Genomic DNA, 18352 nt, shown 5'->3' with positions numbered 1-18352 from the left:
CTGTACTCCTTTACTGTCCATCCTCTAATGGCAGGCATGCATATCTGAAGGATAGTAAATGTATATGTTTGTATGTGTGACAGAAACTGTGAAATGCCAGACTTGCGGTCATTTAGTCAGATATTCATTCTGTACGCCTTGATTTCAAACATATTCTTCAAGTGAAAAACACTGCTGACTTGGAACTGTTTCACGTATTACCAAGGCAATTGTTAACGAAGAGCAAGATTTTTCTTAAGGGCCCCTTGTGGGACAAATCTACTTTATATTGTAAGAAAATTTAGAAACTCAGAAATGTATGAAAGATTTTAATTTGAAGGGAGTGAAACTGTTTTACCTTTGTGGCAGATGTCCTCACTTGTAAGAAATGAAAATCTGAAGACTCAAAACACTAAATGACCTGTTAAGTTGGACATTTTTGTAGTGTACCATCGACCGTAGCTATCAAGACCAGTTCAGTTGAGTTGAGACTAGTCAGAGTGAAACAGTGCCCATTCAGTATTCTTAATACTAGAATCAGACCACACAGTACTTTTGCCGTTTGAGATGTTCTCTAGAGCTCATTCAGTCAGCAGATCACATGATCTTGATGCCAATGAGACAAAGACAGTGAGACGAGTCCATGAAAAAACACACCCAGTCTGAGTCCAAACAATCTAGAGACTGTGATGAGTACAGCATCTCTGCTCTTGAAATATACCCTAATTTAAGTCAGTGTCTAGGACTTGTCTTGGTCTCCAGTACGACATCCCTGCTTCTTAAATACCTTCTAAGGGCATTTTCACATGTATACAGTAGTTTGTCTACTCTGGTCTGAATCAGTCAGTGAGTTGTTCCCTTTGATTTTGTTCCTTTTCGCACAGAAATAAAATTGAAGCGAACCAAAATACATCACAAAAAGCCTGTTGAGCATTTCCACTCTGCTTATTGGTCAACTGTTACTGAGAGAGCGAGAACATAAACGCAGGAATAATGTCTTGTGTTCTTGGTGCACACTTGTATTTATGTTCTGCTGCCTCAGTTTTCTTTCTCAAACACAGCACTGTTCAGTGGACCAGTCACATCCTCTCTTCTTCAGCTGCTGGCTGAACATTTTAAACACTGCAGTGTTGAATGTGTTCATCTAGTCATCTGCCCACATATCAGGAAGTCAATGTACTTTGTTGTTAGTACAGGTCAGACCTCTGTTTATTCTTGGGCTAGCTGCTAACAACTATTGACTTCACTCATCTGCATCCCTGAGTGAGTACTCCTTGTAGCTGATTCAGATGGAGGTTAAACCAACCAACCTCCAACCTCTCCAGAAGACCAGGTCCTCTAAAGGATGTTGTGCAGTTGGTTTGGTACATGGATGTGATTGCCATGTTGAAAAGCATCCAGAGTCTGATGTAGCCAGACTACACAGCACTCATTTTGGATCAACACCTGATTTTCTTTACTCTTTAAAAGGAGTTTGTTGAAGCTGAAAACTTTTTGAGCTGTGAATTTACTCACTCCATCACAGATTCAAAGTCTTCCCTTTAGTAAATGCACATTGTGACATCACATGACTCCACTCAGTTGAAATGTTTGGTACAACATTTCCAATGAGAGCCTTCCGCCTTCATGTGTTTTGCCATTACGGCATGTTAGCCTGTGTTGTTTTCATTAGCAACTTGTGTGGGAGACCCTTTGAATGGGAACAATGAGTGCTGCTTCCATGAACTCTATTTCATGGGTCCAAGGACAAAAGAGAAGCATGGAAAGAGGAAACCCGGCCTGCGCCAAGCCAAACCCAACAAAAGCGACGTCAAGCAATAGATTCCCATGTTTCCCCCTCCCAGCCCACTTCATACAGGAAAGGCTAGCCTTGCTCCAGGATGAAGAGAACGGAGGAACTCTGTTGGTTTTACAGTACACAAACAAGTCCCAGTGCTGTGATCCTGCTGTGGAAAAAAGAAGAAACAAACCTAAACAAGCTAAATGACTTTGCTCCTTGTTTTCTGCCTGATCAGAGCCTTTATCAGAGCCTTTTGCTCTCATCAGGCCTCAGACAGGGGTCAAAGGTCAGAGCAGCTGCTCATTAAGATGATAACAGAATTTCCATTCCAAGCCACTTCCACTGTTCTTGGAATAACTGTACTGACAGTACATTTATTTAGATTGGCCACATTTTGAGCAGGAGAGTGTGGTGATACAGATCTGTCATTGTTAAGTTAAAAGTTAAGTGTTTGTTTTACACAGCTGAGTTGATAAGCTATGATGACGCATGTGTGTGGCTGGACATTCTTCTTGTTTTAGTATTTTATTCTTGTTGTGTTTACGAATGGAGTTTGTTTAAAACATGTTCTGTTTAATTTATACTTTCATTTTTTTGAAACAATTAAAATGAAAACAAAGATTCAGACGGAAACACACACTGTAAAAGTTTAAGTAAAGGTTACGCTAGAATAAAAGGAGGAGATTGATTGGAGCAAAGCAGCAGACTGAAGAATCAATATTTTCAAAGGTGCACATCACAGATTTAACTAGCCAAAGTCAGTCTACTAGTCATGGTGTGTACTACTCAGACTGCGAAACAGGTGTATAATGTATTCTGTGGCTCTGAAGGAGCTTTGTCAAGTGTGAGACATGACATCACCCACGTATTTAGGCCTGGGTTTGAAGACTACACATTTATGACAGAAAGCCTGCAGGATCCAGTGATTTTAGAGCTTGACTCATACTGGGAACTAAAGCAGCTCTAATTTTGAACTTTTAAAATCAGTGTCTTTGTAAGTTCCCAGACTTTATGGAAGCAAATTACTGGATACTGCAAAATACTAAATCAGTGGAGTATCCCATTACTGTTGCTTTTATGATATTGAAGATGATGATAGAGCTGCTGCTGTACACGTGTATTGTGTGGACAGTAGCCAGGTCACTACTGTGCATGTTGACATGTTGTCTAATTAACCTGATTTCATATGTGCATGTTTAACTATGAGTGTTACCTCCCTGGATAAATAACGGTTAAAAAACATGGATGAGTGAGCTTTGTCCTGTGAAAATAGTGCATGTAAACAAGCCACTGAAGCCACAGCACTGACGCTGTTGTTACTCTTAATCAAGCTTAATGCCCCAAAAAATCCAAAACCTTGTTGTATATGATAAATAACCGTTTTGTCTCTCCACCACAGTTTGACTTTGGTGACGTAGCTGTCCACCAGGCCATCCACACCATAGAGTACTGTCTGGGATGCATCTCTAACACTGCCTCCTACCTGCGCCTCTGGGCACTCAGCCTGGCTCATGCACGTGAGTATAAGCATGAATACACACACATGTACAGTTTTATGAAACATACTGTATGTTGTGAGTTTTAGTGGATCAAGGCCATAGATGCATCAGTTCAATAACAATGAATATTCTTCTGTAAACCTTTTGTGTGTGTGTGTGTGTGTGTGTGTGTGTGTGTGTGTGTGTGTGTGTGTGTGTGTGTGTGTGTGCGTGTGTGTGTGTGTGTGTGTGTGTGTGTGTGTGTGTGTGTGCAGAGCTGTCAGAGGTGCTGTGGTCCATGGTGATGCACCTGGGTCTGTCCTCTCGTAGCGGAGGCGGGTTCTTCGGATTGGCGATCATCTTCGCGGCCTTCGCCACTCTCACAGTCGCTATCCTGCTCATCATGGAGGGGCTGTCGGCCTTCCTGCATGCCCTGCGTCTGCACTGGTTAGAAACACACACACACACACACACACACATAGATGAAATACACACACACATGTATGGCCTAGATCAGTAGTATTCAAATAAAAGTCACTGAGGTCCATTTAGTGTAAATGTCCTCTATAGTGAAGGTCCAGATCATCATAATGTGTGTTATTGTTCAGTATCTTGAAGTAGCATTGTAGTTTCATCAGCATGTGTGTCTAGTGTCTAGATTGTAGACTGTCACATAAATACAGTACAATTCAGTTATTAGTATTTACACTCAACTGGTGGGATTCAAATACATAATACAATAAATAAAATAAGAATAAGTAAATAGGTTATTTTCTTATATCAAATAGAGATGACATTTTAAAATAAAGTGCATTACAGAAAGCTTCTGATTGTGTTTCATAAATAAAGTGATTTGTTTTAGAAATTAAAAAAAGAATCCTTTTTATTTTTAAACTTAATTTAAACTTAAACCATAAACTTCATTTTACATCTAATAACTTTATAACAAAACATCTCAACACATATGAACTCTTTTCTGTGTGTATGTCACTGACAGTCCAGTCTCTCTGTGTGTCCGAATGCACGGATCTGATTGGCTGATTAGCATCATGTGAGAAGATTCTCTATGCACAGTGGTCTGTGAGTTTCTGAGGGCAGCTCCACTTTTACCGTAATAGCTGGAGAAGCTGCACACGTCAAAATAGAAACACTCAGACAAAATTGAACAATCCTCAATATTTAATCAGTTAGAGGTCTGGGTCTGGATAGGACAGCTTCTGGGTCTGGATAGGACAGCTTCTGGGTCTGGATAGGACAGCTTCTGGGTCTGGATAGGACAGCTTCTGGGTCTGGATCCAGACCGTGGTCTACCTATTAGTGACCTCCGATCTAAATGCATGGTATTACTAAATGAGTAGTATATGTTCAAGCTGAGCACATAAACACACATATGCTCACATCACGTGTGCAGAACACATGCAGACAGTAAACACTCTCATATGTCCACACCATGAATCCCACATTGACAGAAAACATACACACAGTGAGCTGTCAGTCTTCAAACAAGTATTTCTGCCAAAAGCTGGACTTCTTCAGTTTTACATGCACACCAGGAATGCAAGCAACTAGAAGCATTCCTGACCCAAAGTGGTTTACTAAACTATAGGACTCTAGATAACCTCACACAGCCTCCTGCTCCATCTCCTCCTAGCACCACTGATCCAACCTGCACCAGTGTAAACCACACTGACACACACTGACACACACTGACACACACACACACACACACACACACACAGACACACAGTCAAACATTACAGCTGTGACACATTACTTGGAACAGGTAACACCAATAATGTGAATGTGAGAGACAGTTATGCAATAATCATGATTCATTAAAAAAACAGCTTGTATTATAACAGGAGTAATTGTAAGTGTAATAATGAATCACATGATATGTATCATGTCATGTAACAGTTTAAGTGGTGGGATTGTTGAGATGTGTAAACAGGTGGAGCTCTGTAGAGAATGATGATGAGAGGAGATGAGGAGGAAGTGATGATGATAAATGTTTAATATCATATGAGGCAAACATACCTTTCAACACATTACATCATTATTATTTGTTTATCATGATACGCCAACACAAAGGGACTGTTTCATATTGACACTGGCTTTCTCTCTCAAAAAGGAAAGGAGCAAAAAGCTTTTACTTTGAAGGAGAGACTTTTTTAAGAGAAAGAATAGACTAGAATAGACTAGACTAGACTAGGCTAGACTAGACTAGACTAGGCTAGACTAGACTAAAATAGACTAGATAGATAGATAGATAGATAGATAGATAGACAGACAGACAGACAGACAGACAGATAGATAGATAGATAGATAGATAGATAGATAGATAGATAGATAGATAGATAGATAGATAGATAGTAAGAAAATGGTCTAGGATTGATTTTTATAGTGACATTACTTTTGTGTTCTGTCTCATTATTTTGCAGCTACCTTTTCTAACTGAATCATTTCTATTTCTTCAGTGATCCATTCTTTTTTTTGAGTTGGTGTTTTTAAAACAATCCAGTTATTCTTGATTACCCTCTGAAAACACTGTAACAATATTTACAAAGGTTCTCCTATTAGACGCAATGAAAAGCATGTAAAAGAATAGTTCAACATTGTGAGAAATACACTCACTTGTATTTGCATATCTGGGCTTTAAGTATAGAGTCAGGATATGGATATAATGAAGTTGATGTATTGGGTTGAATGCAAGGAGTTCACTTTTCACAGTTTGAGATTAACAGGTGCACCTCACTGCATTTCTGTGTGACAGCTGATTCCTTTTAAACGTATGAGGTGAAAGCAGCAGTTTATTTTCTTTAATCCTCCTGGTCTGGTTCCTGCTATTAATGATGTCGTGATGCTGAGACGGATAAATGAAAAGATAGAGAGAATATATGTTTTTGTTGGAGAGAGGTGTGGTGTTAATGCTCAACGGCTGCTCTCAGGTCTGGAAGGTATCTGTGTTGTTGCTGTAAATAAATCTGACCGCCTTTCAAATTAGAGGGAAACGTATTGTATGTTTTATATAGACCCACTTATCAGCTCTATGCATGGACTGGCTGTATGTTCCAGGCTGGAGATCATGTTGTATAAAGCATTCTTGTGGGCCGGGCTGTTCTGAGGGCCAGAATAATCAGTTGAGTTGAACCACAACCAATATTAATACAGTCAATGTAGAACAGATAAGAATTGAGTGAAAAGGCCAAACAACACACCCTTTGTCTGCATATCAGCAACTGCAGAGCTGTTCTTTATGACAAATCAGACAATTGGAGGCAACAGCAATATGTATGCAATGACTGATGAATCCTAGATGTTGCTCTCAGGTCTCTTTTATGAACCACATTCTCTCACACTCCAAAGACCGTGTAAAGTGAATTCAGACATTTTCTTCTAAACACATTAAATAGGTCATAAATGTATTTCTAAAAAAGGTGTAAAAAGCATTTCAACCATTTAGATTTGAATTGTGGAGCTAGGCTTCAAGATTTCTGTGTTCAGGATTGGGCGGGTCTGAAAAATTTCCGACGCATTACGTAACACGACAGTGACTGGCATAAACCCGCCGCTGCTGCTGTAGAGGTATAAATATATTCAGCTTACACTACTACTACTACTACTACTATCGCTGAGCTACCAGCTGAGCTACCAGCCGAGTTAGCCACCGAGCTAGCAGCCGAGTTATAAGCTGTGCTAGCAGCTGAGTTAAAGCTCTCATACCTATCGTCCATGTTTCTGGTAGAGGTGGTGACTTTGATTGACAGGTGACACTTGGTAGGGGGCGGGGTTTCAGCGAACTCGGCGGACAGCATTTGGGAGCAGAGAAAGAGACTGATTTTTACACAACTTTGAAGCCTAATTTCATATATTTGGTGATTTTTTTAATCATTCAAATTTGGCAGGGTGGTTAACAACACACTTTTCTGTGGTATGTCAAACTCAGAACACATACTTATTCTTACTTTACACAGTCTTTAAGACCAGTCACACCAGCATTTAAAACATTTAGGAAGATTTGCTTGCAGAAGTGATGTAACCCTGTAGAGTTCCATTTCTATCTTAATCCTCTGTGCTGTACACCTCTGTTGTTGTCCAAAAACTGTTAAAAACACATCAGTGAGTCATACTGGGCAATTTGTTTTCTCACACACACACACACACACACACACACACACACACACACACACACACACACACACACACGCACACACACACACACACCATCATCCTGCTGCCAGGAATACACAGAAGAGCACTAAATCCAGATTCATTTGCTGCTAAAAATACTCCCCAAAAAATGCACTATTTTCTCCTGTTGTTTGTTAAAAACTATTCTCACAAGCTGTTTTTAATGAGCCCTTTTTTAAAAAGATGAACCCATAAATATGTGTAAGATTTTTGTCTCCAGTCGGAATCACTGGGCTTAGAGCTAAGAGCCACAGACAGACTAGAGGAGTCAGACAGTTAGAAAATTGCCAGTTTTATCTAAATGTTCAATTACAATATTAGTATAAGCTCTAAAACCCCAGTGTTGGTCAGGCTAAAGTGCGTACACAGAGCTGTAAAATCCAGCTGCAAAATGGATTAGGAATTGGGATGAGAAGGTTCCCATAATATAAACAGTGTGTGAAACAGTGAGGAGAAGAAGAAGGGAATCACCTGAGGCAGGAGCCACACCTCTATCCAAACACAGCTCAGTGTTTCAAACATCACAAAGTCATTCTGTCAGTGATCAGTTCTAATGCAAGTGAATGCTTCTGCTCTAAGTTACCAGTGTTATACAAGGCTCTTCTGAATGCTACTTTGTTAATAAAGCAGCAGCGTGTCAGCTCAACAGCTCTCCGCTAAGGTTAAAAAGAGTAGTGGAGTATTTTTCGCAGAGGTGAGTGAATGGAAATAGTCATGTTCAAAGTAAACAGCAGTTAACCTGTAGCCTCTTCTCTGGTGTCCACTCTTCACACACACATGCTGATGAGTTGTCTGCACAAACACACACACACCGCATGCACACATATACACACACACTCCCTATCTCTCTCTCTCTCTCCCACACACACACACATAAACACAGCAGAGCATAGTGTGTCAGATACAAGCATTTTTTCCACCTCCACAGCTGTGTGGAGAGGCAGATGAGAGGATCTCTCATTTCTTTCCTCTTTGTAAGTGTTGCCCTCTCACAGCTCTGGCAGGCCAAATATTTGCCACGGTTGGGAGACATTCCTGGGCAGCTCCCCTCACTCACTGAGGCCAGGAACCAGCAGGAACTGAAAATCCACTCTTAAGTTTTTTCCCCTCAAATGAAGACATCAGAGGTTGTCAGGATTGGAGAGTATCAGTATCCTCTTTAACTGTGGATGCAAGTAAATTTACTGTGCTGAGGAAAATTCACAAAATATGGTATTCTACAAAGACACATATTAAACTCATTCAACATGTAATAACACCAACACCTCTGTCTGGTGTCATGTTCTGTTGTAGAAAAGACTTAAAGTTTGCCTCACACTCACATCACTTCATTGTCTTAAATCTGTGTGATTTTGATGGTAAGATTGTAACTTATTGTAAATAATACACCAGTGTCATATAATTACAAATATCATACACAATACTGTAACATACCTAATAAAATATTTAAGAAAGTTAAATTAGGATAGTGCTTCACTAATTTCAGTGCAGCCTTAATCTAGTTTAACTGTGCACGCAGCATCTGTACTGTATTATATATGAAGAGAAATTCATAATTCTTGAAGTTCAAATCAGGTCAGACTTGGTATCAGGGAATATTTAATGTTAAAGGATCAGATGAACATGACTGCTGCTTTTGACTGAGTGCTGTAACTTACCAATGAAGAATGTGCATCACTTTAAACAGGCTGTGCTCAGTAATCCACTCATGTGACTGACAGTGAACAGGCTGCGTCTGTACGGGTATAGTTCTGGTTATAACTTTTAATACTATATAATTATTTAATATTAATGTGTAAACTAATACAATATGATTAATTAATGATGAATTAATTGAACCTTGCAGTTCTGCTTCTCTGCTGCATACTCAAAAATGTGCTTGAAAAATAGTCTGTATTCATCCTATGGACGAAAATCAGTTCCTACATTATTAAACACACATATTTAAATAACTGAATACATAAATCTGCTATGCTATTACTTTTAAATGCAAGCTAATTTTAGAAAATATTTAAAATTAGAGCATGGCTCAGTTCATTCTTCTAAACTCAAGGTCCACTTGCTTTTCCAGAGCTTTCTACCACATCTCACAGGTGATAACTGGAGGTGGTACAGTAACCCCTAGTCTGGACAAATGTTCTCCTTTAGCCTCACTGACTCCTGGTCAATGACCTTTGACCCCTCCCGAGTCAATGCTGTTGACTGGTTTTGGTTTCACAATAGGGTATCACCACACTTAGCATGGGTTCAACTGTCTGGATGTTTCTTTTCTTCTTTCCTTTCTGCTCTGTCTGTAACAGAAGTGAACAGAGTGTGTAAAACAGTTCAACTGTGATCTGCAGCTCTGTATGGAAATCTATGAAATAGATACATTATCACATATATTCAATGACAAAGTTCATTTTCTGTAGGACATGAAAACAATAGTGACTTCATGATTGAGCAGGCAGCATATCAGACACTAGTTTTATCGGTGGGGATAATAGGGGAGGTGTCAGCGCTCTCAGCAGCCATATTTGGTCACATCGTGATCTGAGCTTGTGCAGACTGTAAGACTGTGCTCCTCATAAATGTCCCATACTGACTCTCACAGATCATTAATAAATACTGCTGTCATCCCCGCAAGTGTGAATGTCTGAGATGTGTTTTACTATACAAGCAACAAAGTGGAGGCAGTTCAAGGATTTGAAAAGGCTAAGCTTTCTACTGAGCCTGCTGCTTCCTGCTAAGCTGTGGAACATAAGCCTGTTAAAGTAAGACATATGGGCTGATGGGCAGAGTGGGTGTCTGTGTGTGTGTGTATGTGTGTGTATGTGTGTGTGTGTGTGTGTGTGCGTGTGTGTGTGTGTGTGTGTGTGTGCGTGTGTGTGTGTGTGTGTGTGTGTGTGTGTGTGTGTGTGTGTGTGTGTGTGCGTGTGTGTGTGTGTGTGTGCGTGCGTGTGTGTGTGTGTGTGTGTGTGTATGGGAACTCAAAACATTTTCAATTCCACACTGTGCACTGCTGCTCAGTGTCTGATGTTTGACTAAATCATATTTAGGAAGCAGAAGTATCATCATATCATGACATATATTACCACTTGTTATAAAGCACACGTTGCAAAGAGTTTAAAAATTGTAACAAATGCTTTGTTAATGTTACTAATACTTTACAGATCAGCTATAAGCCAATTATAAGAACAAACGTTGTGTTGAGTTCCATCTCTATATGTCTAAAACAGCTTCAGTCTTTTCATACTTCATTTCATGTACAGTTATGTGTTGATTTCAATGAGTAATTTGCTGCAATGATGTGTGTTGGAGGCAAACTCTACAATGTTCAGTTTAACAGTAGTTGTTTCACAGTTGCAGTATATGACAAAAAGGCAACTTGAGATACTTAAAGTCAGTGTAAAGTAAGAATAAATATGTGTTCTGAGTTTGACATACCACAGAAAAGTGTGTTGTTAACCACTCTGCCAAATTTGAATGATTAAAAAAATCGCCAAATATATGAAATTAGACTTCAAAGTTGTGTAAAACTCAGCCTCTTTCTCTGCTCCCAAACACTGTGGGCGTGCCCGCTGAGTTCACTGAAACCCCGCCCCCTACCAAGTGTCACCTGTCAATCAAAGTCACCATCTCCACCAGAAACATGGACGCAATGTCTGAAAGCTTTCTGCCGCTAGCTCGGTGGCTAGCCCGGCAGTTAGCTCAGTGGGTAACTCAGCTAACTGGCTAACTGTAGGCTGTAGTAGTAGTAGTGTGTGCTGAATGTATTTATACCTCTACAGCAGCAGGGACGGGTGATTTTCAGACCCGCCCACTAAATCCTGAACACAGAAATGTTGAAACACAGTTTGTGAAGCCTAGCCCCACAATTCAAATCTAAATGATTGAAATGCTTTTTACACCTTTTTTAGAAATACATTTATGACATATTTAATGTGTTTAGAAGAAAATGTCTCAATTCACTTTACACAGTCTATGCTATGAAACACCCTGAACACTTTCTTTTAAATGGCTGGTCAAGCTGAACAGTACTTCCAAAAGGCCAACATAGTAGCTGCAGCAGGACATCATGTACAGTGAGACTATTATTTCCTGAATGTTTATAGCACAGGTAAAGCTGCTGTGCTCCTTCACTTGGTTTTCTCTAGCTGCCTGCTGGTACACTGGCAGTTCTGTGTGATAACATCTGTAAGAGAATCTCCTGTTTGCTCTGGTCCACAGCAAAGCACTCAGTGATCCTGATAAACACTCTGCTCAGGTTTGTGGAGTGGAGAAGTACGAAAGTAAGAAAAATCTCTTCTCTGGTATCTGGAGAGACTGTGGACACACACTGAAAATCCCTATGATATTATACAACAGTGAGAGAAATGATATACTTAGTTATGAGAATTCAAGCCTAAATTAAAGCTAGGATTAGGTGGTTGGGATCCAAATCTGTGCTCCTAAAATAGAAGTAGTTACTTAATATTTCCAGTTAGCACAGTGGAATTTCAAATCATACAGAATAATATTTATATGTTAAGCTTACTATGTTGCCACTTAACTGTACCAGATGTTCTTAGTACTTATTGGGATACTGTAGGAATATTGCAAGGCTTGAAATGATAAACGAAAGTGAACATGCTTTCTGAAGCTCTTGGGCGGGGCTCAGCTGGAAATCGGTGTTGTCATGTGTTTCTGTGCACCAATCAGATCAATATTTGAATTAAAGCATGTCAATTGTGGGGTTGACTGTAAAGGATGTTTTTAATGCGGTTAACCTGGATTCAGTAACTAATATTCAATCTGATGGAAATTTGAAAGTTGTTTTCAGGGGCTTCAAATTATGATGAGTCTGGTTAATAAGTTGTTACATTTTCAAAATCTGGCAACCCCAAAGTTGGTTTTATTAAGTATTCTATAAAGTTTAAAGCTAACTTGTTAGAGAATGGACCATATTTCCAGATAAAATACCATATATAGTAGAACACAGCACATGGAAACAATACTCATGTGTTTGTCAGAGTCAACCTGTACTCTGTGGTTCATCCTGTACTACTCACAGTGTTTTTTATGTTGACACAAAAGCTTTAGGTAGAATTACAGCCAGCCTCTGGTGCCAGTTCACTGAACAATGAGGCTGATATTTGCCTTTTATTAAAATCTTATATCAGCTGTCAACTCCCCAGCCGATAAGATGGAGGCTATTGCTATTTTGAGCATCGAGCATTTTTTAAAATTTATTATTATGTTAGTGTTATTTCAGATGGCCGACCACAGAATAGCTCCACTGATGTGTGGGAGGATTTTTATTTTGACTTACTTTAATGGAATGTGCTCTACCTTATAGAGAAAACAGCCAAAGACATTTTGTTATCTTGGTCTTTGTTTTCACCCTGACTAAAATGAAAAAAACCTCTCTAGTGTACTCACATCTGTAGCTTATCTAGTGGTGGTTCTAGCATGTATGGCACCACAGGCAGCCACCCTTCATATACATATACACATAAATAACAACCACACACAATTATAACCACAATTATATACAATCAGAACAATCACAAATACCAAAAATGAAGTATGAAGAATAGGGACAATTCTAGTATATACATTTAGATAAAGAATCAAATTACATGAACTACATATTCAAAGTATAAGTTGTGGTTTATTTGAAATGTGACTAATTTTACTTTTTGCATCATTAGGCTACCATATAAAATAAAGGCACTAGATTCCCCCACTGCTCCTACCTCAGGCTTTCAGTGTAGTGAGTCTCATGCTGCTCCCAGCTAGATGCTGACCTGGGCAACTGCCCATATCGCCCATATCTAAATCTGGGCTCATCCATAGCAGCTCTCCAGTTTTCTGCTATATTTATAAGGCCATCTGCTGGTGAGCTCTTGTTTTACTTGTTTCCTGTGACTGTGAGAGTCAAAGTAATTCAATAATGCATCAGGAACAGTTCAATAAGTCTTGAGAGAGTATTTGGTGGTAGGGGGTCAGTTCAGTCAGGATGTCACAGGAGGGGAATGGTATGAAACTGAAATTGTCTCAACAGCTGTTATTTGGATTGCTGTGAGATTTGGTTTATTTGGTTTATTTATGCTTCCCTCTGGATGGAACAGAGTTATTGGTCTCTGCTGGACTTTTCATTCATGGCTATCACCAGGTCAAAATGTTCATTTGTTCAGTACTTTTGTATGACTGAATTCCTGCTAAACTAATAACATTTCCATCAGCCTCAGGCTCAGCTGTGCTTTGTGTTGACTGCTAATTAGCACATGCTATGTGAACACACTACATGAAAATTGTATACATCAACACTGTGTTAGCACTCCGGTGCTAACCACTCCCATTTTTCCATTTACTCCAGCATAACTCTTAAGAGTCCCCTCCAGTCAAAAATGTGTCATCACATGACTATGATGTTTGAGCTTCACCGCTCACAGTGATGTATGTGCAGTTTGTTTTCACATTCATCTGCTGAAGGTGGAAAGTTTCTTTATGTTCACCTCAACTCTAGGTTAAAGGCATGTAGCTACGAGCCGGATTTGTTTCTCCTCAAAGGCAAAAAGTGAGGTAGTCACCTCAGCACATCAGACCAATTGCTGCATTAAGTGGGTGTGAATTTCAGTTTAAGAAAGTTACAATATTGTCAGTCACAAGCCCCAATTCCAACAGTTCAGACTCCGTAGAACGCTCTCCTATCTGCAGTCATGTTCATCCTGGTTCATTATATATTTACATGACAGGGGAATAATGGTGAAATATGTTACCTGGTATGTTTGATTGACAGGTGTATCAGAGGAGTCATCAACAGGATACTTTCCATCCAGCTCACTGTGTGAAGTTCAGTCATTTCATCACACATCATACACACACACATACATTTAATGAACAGACAATCAGACAGTGTTTCAGCTTGAAGTGATCTTACTCAGTCCACCCTGACATGAATCATATTAAACAGGAAGCACTTTTGATCTTATTAAACCTCACTTCTGACCACCACTTTCTTCCTTTTTAACTTTTCTTTTCAGGGTGGAGTTCCAGAATAAGTTCTACTGCGGCCAGGGCTTCAAGTTTGTCCCCTTCTCATTTGAGAGCATCCTAGATGGACGATTTGACGAGTGATCAGGCCTTAGCTCCTCCAGCACGAGCCTGCAGAGTCCCCAGCCTACTCTCCTCTGTGTATGTGTTTGTGTGTGTGTGTCAGTGTGCATGAGCCTAAGTGCTGCCCTCTGTCACCATCTAGTGGCAATTTGTGAAACTTATCGTGTATGAGCTATAATGTAGTTTTTTCCAGTGTGTGTTATTCATTAACAAACACATTTGGAGAAGTCTGTGTCGTTAAACCCATAAAACTAAAGCATTTCTGTGTCGTGCTGTAGTGAATCTGGATTAAACTGTACCACAGATGTGTTGGAGAAGAGCTAAGAACCAGGCTTGTGTGGTCAGTTTGGATCTTTCAGACTAGCTGTAGCTGAGATAAACTACTTCAAACCTGCATCCCATGAAGGCACCTTAAGTATATGTACAGCTTGGAGCAGTTAAGCAGTATTAAAACCTTTAAAGATCCATCCAGCTCATGAAAATGACTTTACGACCTGTTGTCCTCTTCCTCCTGTGTAATGAGAATTTACACACAGCCATTGTAGAAACCTGGTGTTTACTCTAAGCTTGAAGTTTTACCGAAAATCTGTTGATCCATCCAAAAGAGGAAATTGTCAGATGGTGCTAGGGAATAATATTGAGATACAAGACAGAAGAATTGTTCAATTATGGATTAAGTCATTTCTGAAAGTTATAAGGCCACGATTGAACATGTGGCAATAATTGTGGCATTACAACAAAGCAATATCCTCTTGCCATTCCAGTATCCAGAAATCACAGAAATGTCCATTTAATTTTACAATAAACTCCTGCAGTTCATAAAATCACTGTATGTTTATTATCTGTTATGATCTACCATGATAATATGAAGACATGGTGTCCTCTGTGCTGTGATCTGTGGGTTCCCTGTGCTCATTCTGTGTGAATCGTTGTTGTAAAACCAGTTGAAGAATTGAACTGATCCTTTGACCCTAAAATGTCAAACCTTATTGTGTGGAATGACTTCCAGTTGCTGCAGAAATGTAGGAAATAATATTGTCGATGAAATAATTGTCCATCGGGAAAAAAACTGAAACATCTTCCAACATATTTTAAGCTCATGTTAAATTTGAAATGATGACAAAACACTCCATCAATAGTCATCACACCCATTAAAGGATTCAAGAGTGTGAATATTTATGTGCTGTGCTGCACTGAAACATTCAGAGGCACAGATGAAACAAACAGTAACAATCATATTTTTGATGCTTAATGTCATTTTTAGTATTTAATTATTTTTTTGTGTTTTATTTTATGAAAACAAATCTAAATGATGACATAAAATGTTTCTTGTATTTGCATTTTGATGCCATATGACTGGAGAACAAGAAAGCCTCTAAACAACAAATGCAACTGATGAGATGGAAGTTCAATGTGTTTGTGATCAATAATAAACAAAGATTTGGGGACTCATCTTGTGTCCTGTTTTCGCTCTCTTTGTCTCCTTCTGAGCAAAGCTGACAAATACCCATGTGACCCTCAGACCCTCAGGGGCCCCAAAGACTACTGGTTACTGTAGTCATTCATTTACGAACCAACTACAAATAAATGGGGGGAGGGATGAACACCATTCTTCCAAAATATATTCCCTCATTTGGTGTTTTGATGATTGTCTAACACATAGGTCCTAAATCACCCATAGATCATAGAGCATTCAAGCCTGTACTGTTCTCTTGGTGCACACCACACATTCACTCACCTACTGGTCCAGAATACAGTGAAGGATGACTCATCTGATCGTATTGCTTTTTTGCTCTGTAATATAATTATTGACATGCTGTTGTTGCTGAAAAACAAATCTTATTTTCTCATTCTGGGCCAAATTAGAATGAAATTCAGCATCTTTCTGATTGCATGGCAGAAAATGTTCACTGTATTTGACAAATAATAAGATAAAATAATCTTTTATCAGTCAAAAATAGAAGACTAGAGAATCAATAAAAAAGAATAAAGAACAACAAATAATAAGTACACAAGCAATAAAAACAATAGTAGTGAAAAAACTGTAACATTATGTATGAGAGTAATATTGGTGAACTGAAAGTAATAGTATAACTGAAACACTGATATTGCTCAGTAGTGAACTTCAATTGTCCAGGTCGGTGGTGTTTGCTGTTTACTGTGAGTGGTGCTGTTTGTATAACAGCTGCAGGGAGGAAGGAATAGGTTAAATAACACAATGACAAAAGTTGAAAACGTATCAAGTAGTACAATGTAAAACTGTCAGTGGGAGAGAGAAGATAGTATTGCCTCGTGAGACATTGTCAGTTCAGTGTAATTAACAAGGAAGTTGGAACACATACAGAAGAATAAAAGCTTTTATTTAGATAAATGAGCCAAGTGTTGATTTGCAGAGCCTTGTGGATAAAATGACTTTAAAATTATGCATTAATAACCCACATTTTGTTATTTTTCATGTCTTAGATGAAATTGAAGAGTACCAGGGGATACACATTTTGGCAGGGGTAATGGGGATAACCATATATCTATGGGGTTGACTCTCTATGTGGGCTGATTGCAGAGGAGATAGAGCTGTGGTGATCAGCTGGGGGAGGAGGGGGAGTACATGGTAATAGAAGAAGAGCGCCAAACACATAGCAAACACTACAGCACGTCAAAATATGAATGACATGTGATAATAACAGGGAGCGAGGACGCGCCGCAGTTGTCGCGTGCCCGCCTATTCCAGGAACTGGAACGCGCAAGTGGAGGCCAGGAGACGTTACGCTGGGCCCTCCACCATCAAATGCTGGGACCCCACACCATCACCAATGCTGAATGAAAGACAAACTCTCGCATGTCAAAATATGTTGGCTAAAAAAGGTCATTGTTTGAGTCATCCAGTCTCTACTAGCAGCTGATTACTTTCAGTTTCATTTTCTGGGAAGTTGAAAGTAAGTAACGTGTTGTTTATCTGTAATAGTATCTGTTTAAATCCTTAAATTGTGTGTTTCGCTTTACATTAACTTAGTTTCAGCAGCAGTTTACCAACACATCAGAGCAGACACAGCAAGATAAACACAATAGCCTACTATATGTATCTATCTATCATGGAGGCTTTATTTAATGCCATTTGTATTTTCGACCATGGCAGAAGAGAAGTACGATCACCATCTTGAGAAATTGCACAATGTGGAATCAGGATAATTTGTTCACTACATTATTATTATGTACTAATAAAAAAGGAGAATCTTTTTAGAACTGTATTCATATGTTTCATATCTAAACATATTTGGTAACAGTTTACTTTTTACGTTTATGACTGTTGACATGACCAGAAAATGTCTTTGTCATGACAACTTGACATTAACAAAATATGCAGACTATTACAGACCTATTCTAGCACTTGTTCATAGATGTTTGACAGGATACCCAAAACTGTCATGACACCATTATGACAGTTTAATTAAGATATTCTTTGACCTCAGGTAAAGTGGTAGCATTTTGATTAGTCAAATCACTTAATATGTTAATATGCTGCACCAAACTCACAATCATAAAGATATTTTGGTAGCATTTTTAATAATACAGCCTGCATTTCAGATGATTAGTCATGGTATAAATCAAGTACAGTCATGCTTGGATCTACCAAGGGCCATCTGGGTACGTGCCCAGAGGCCCTTGAGCAGAAAGGGGCCCATAATTTTTTTATATTTTGTCGGGCTCTACAGAAATACGACACAAGGCTCAGTCCATTCTCCTGATGTTGAAAATGTTAAATAACTTACTGACTGCTATTGGTGCTCAAATGTGAGCACAGTGGAAGAAAACAAGACTCTGGTGAAGAAGGGAGTAAATTAGAGGA

At 39.1% G+C, this 18352-nt stretch overlaps 1 protein-coding gene across 13 annotated transcripts in view; it reads left to right on the top strand.

Annotated features, from left to right (window-relative positions):
* atp6v0a1b (ATPase H+ transporting V0 subunit a1b) overlaps nt 1-14529 on the top strand; it is a 30865-nt gene extending 16336 nt beyond the window's left edge. For all 13 annotated transcript variants that reach the window (XM_053340947.1, XM_053340948.1, XM_053340949.1 and 10 more), the window contains 3 exons: nt 3159-3276; nt 3513-3684; nt 14436-14529. In XM_053340947.1, coding sequence (XP_053196922.1) covers nt 3159-3276; nt 3513-3684; nt 14436-14529 — 384 coding nt within the window. The remainder of the gene's footprint in view (nt 1-3158; nt 3277-3512; nt 3685-14435) is intronic.
* The last annotated feature ends 3823 nt before the right edge of the window (nt 14530-18352 follow it).

The sequence above is a fragment of the Scomber japonicus genome, chromosome 20 (genome assembly GCF_027409825.1).
Source record: "Scomber japonicus isolate fScoJap1 chromosome 20, fScoJap1.pri, whole genome shotgun sequence".
NCBI classification, from domain to species: Eukaryota; Metazoa; Chordata; class Actinopteri; order Scombriformes; family Scombridae; genus Scomber; species Scomber japonicus.
Note: the sequence above shows the minus strand (reverse complement) of the source record. Positions and strands in the feature narration are given on the sequence as shown.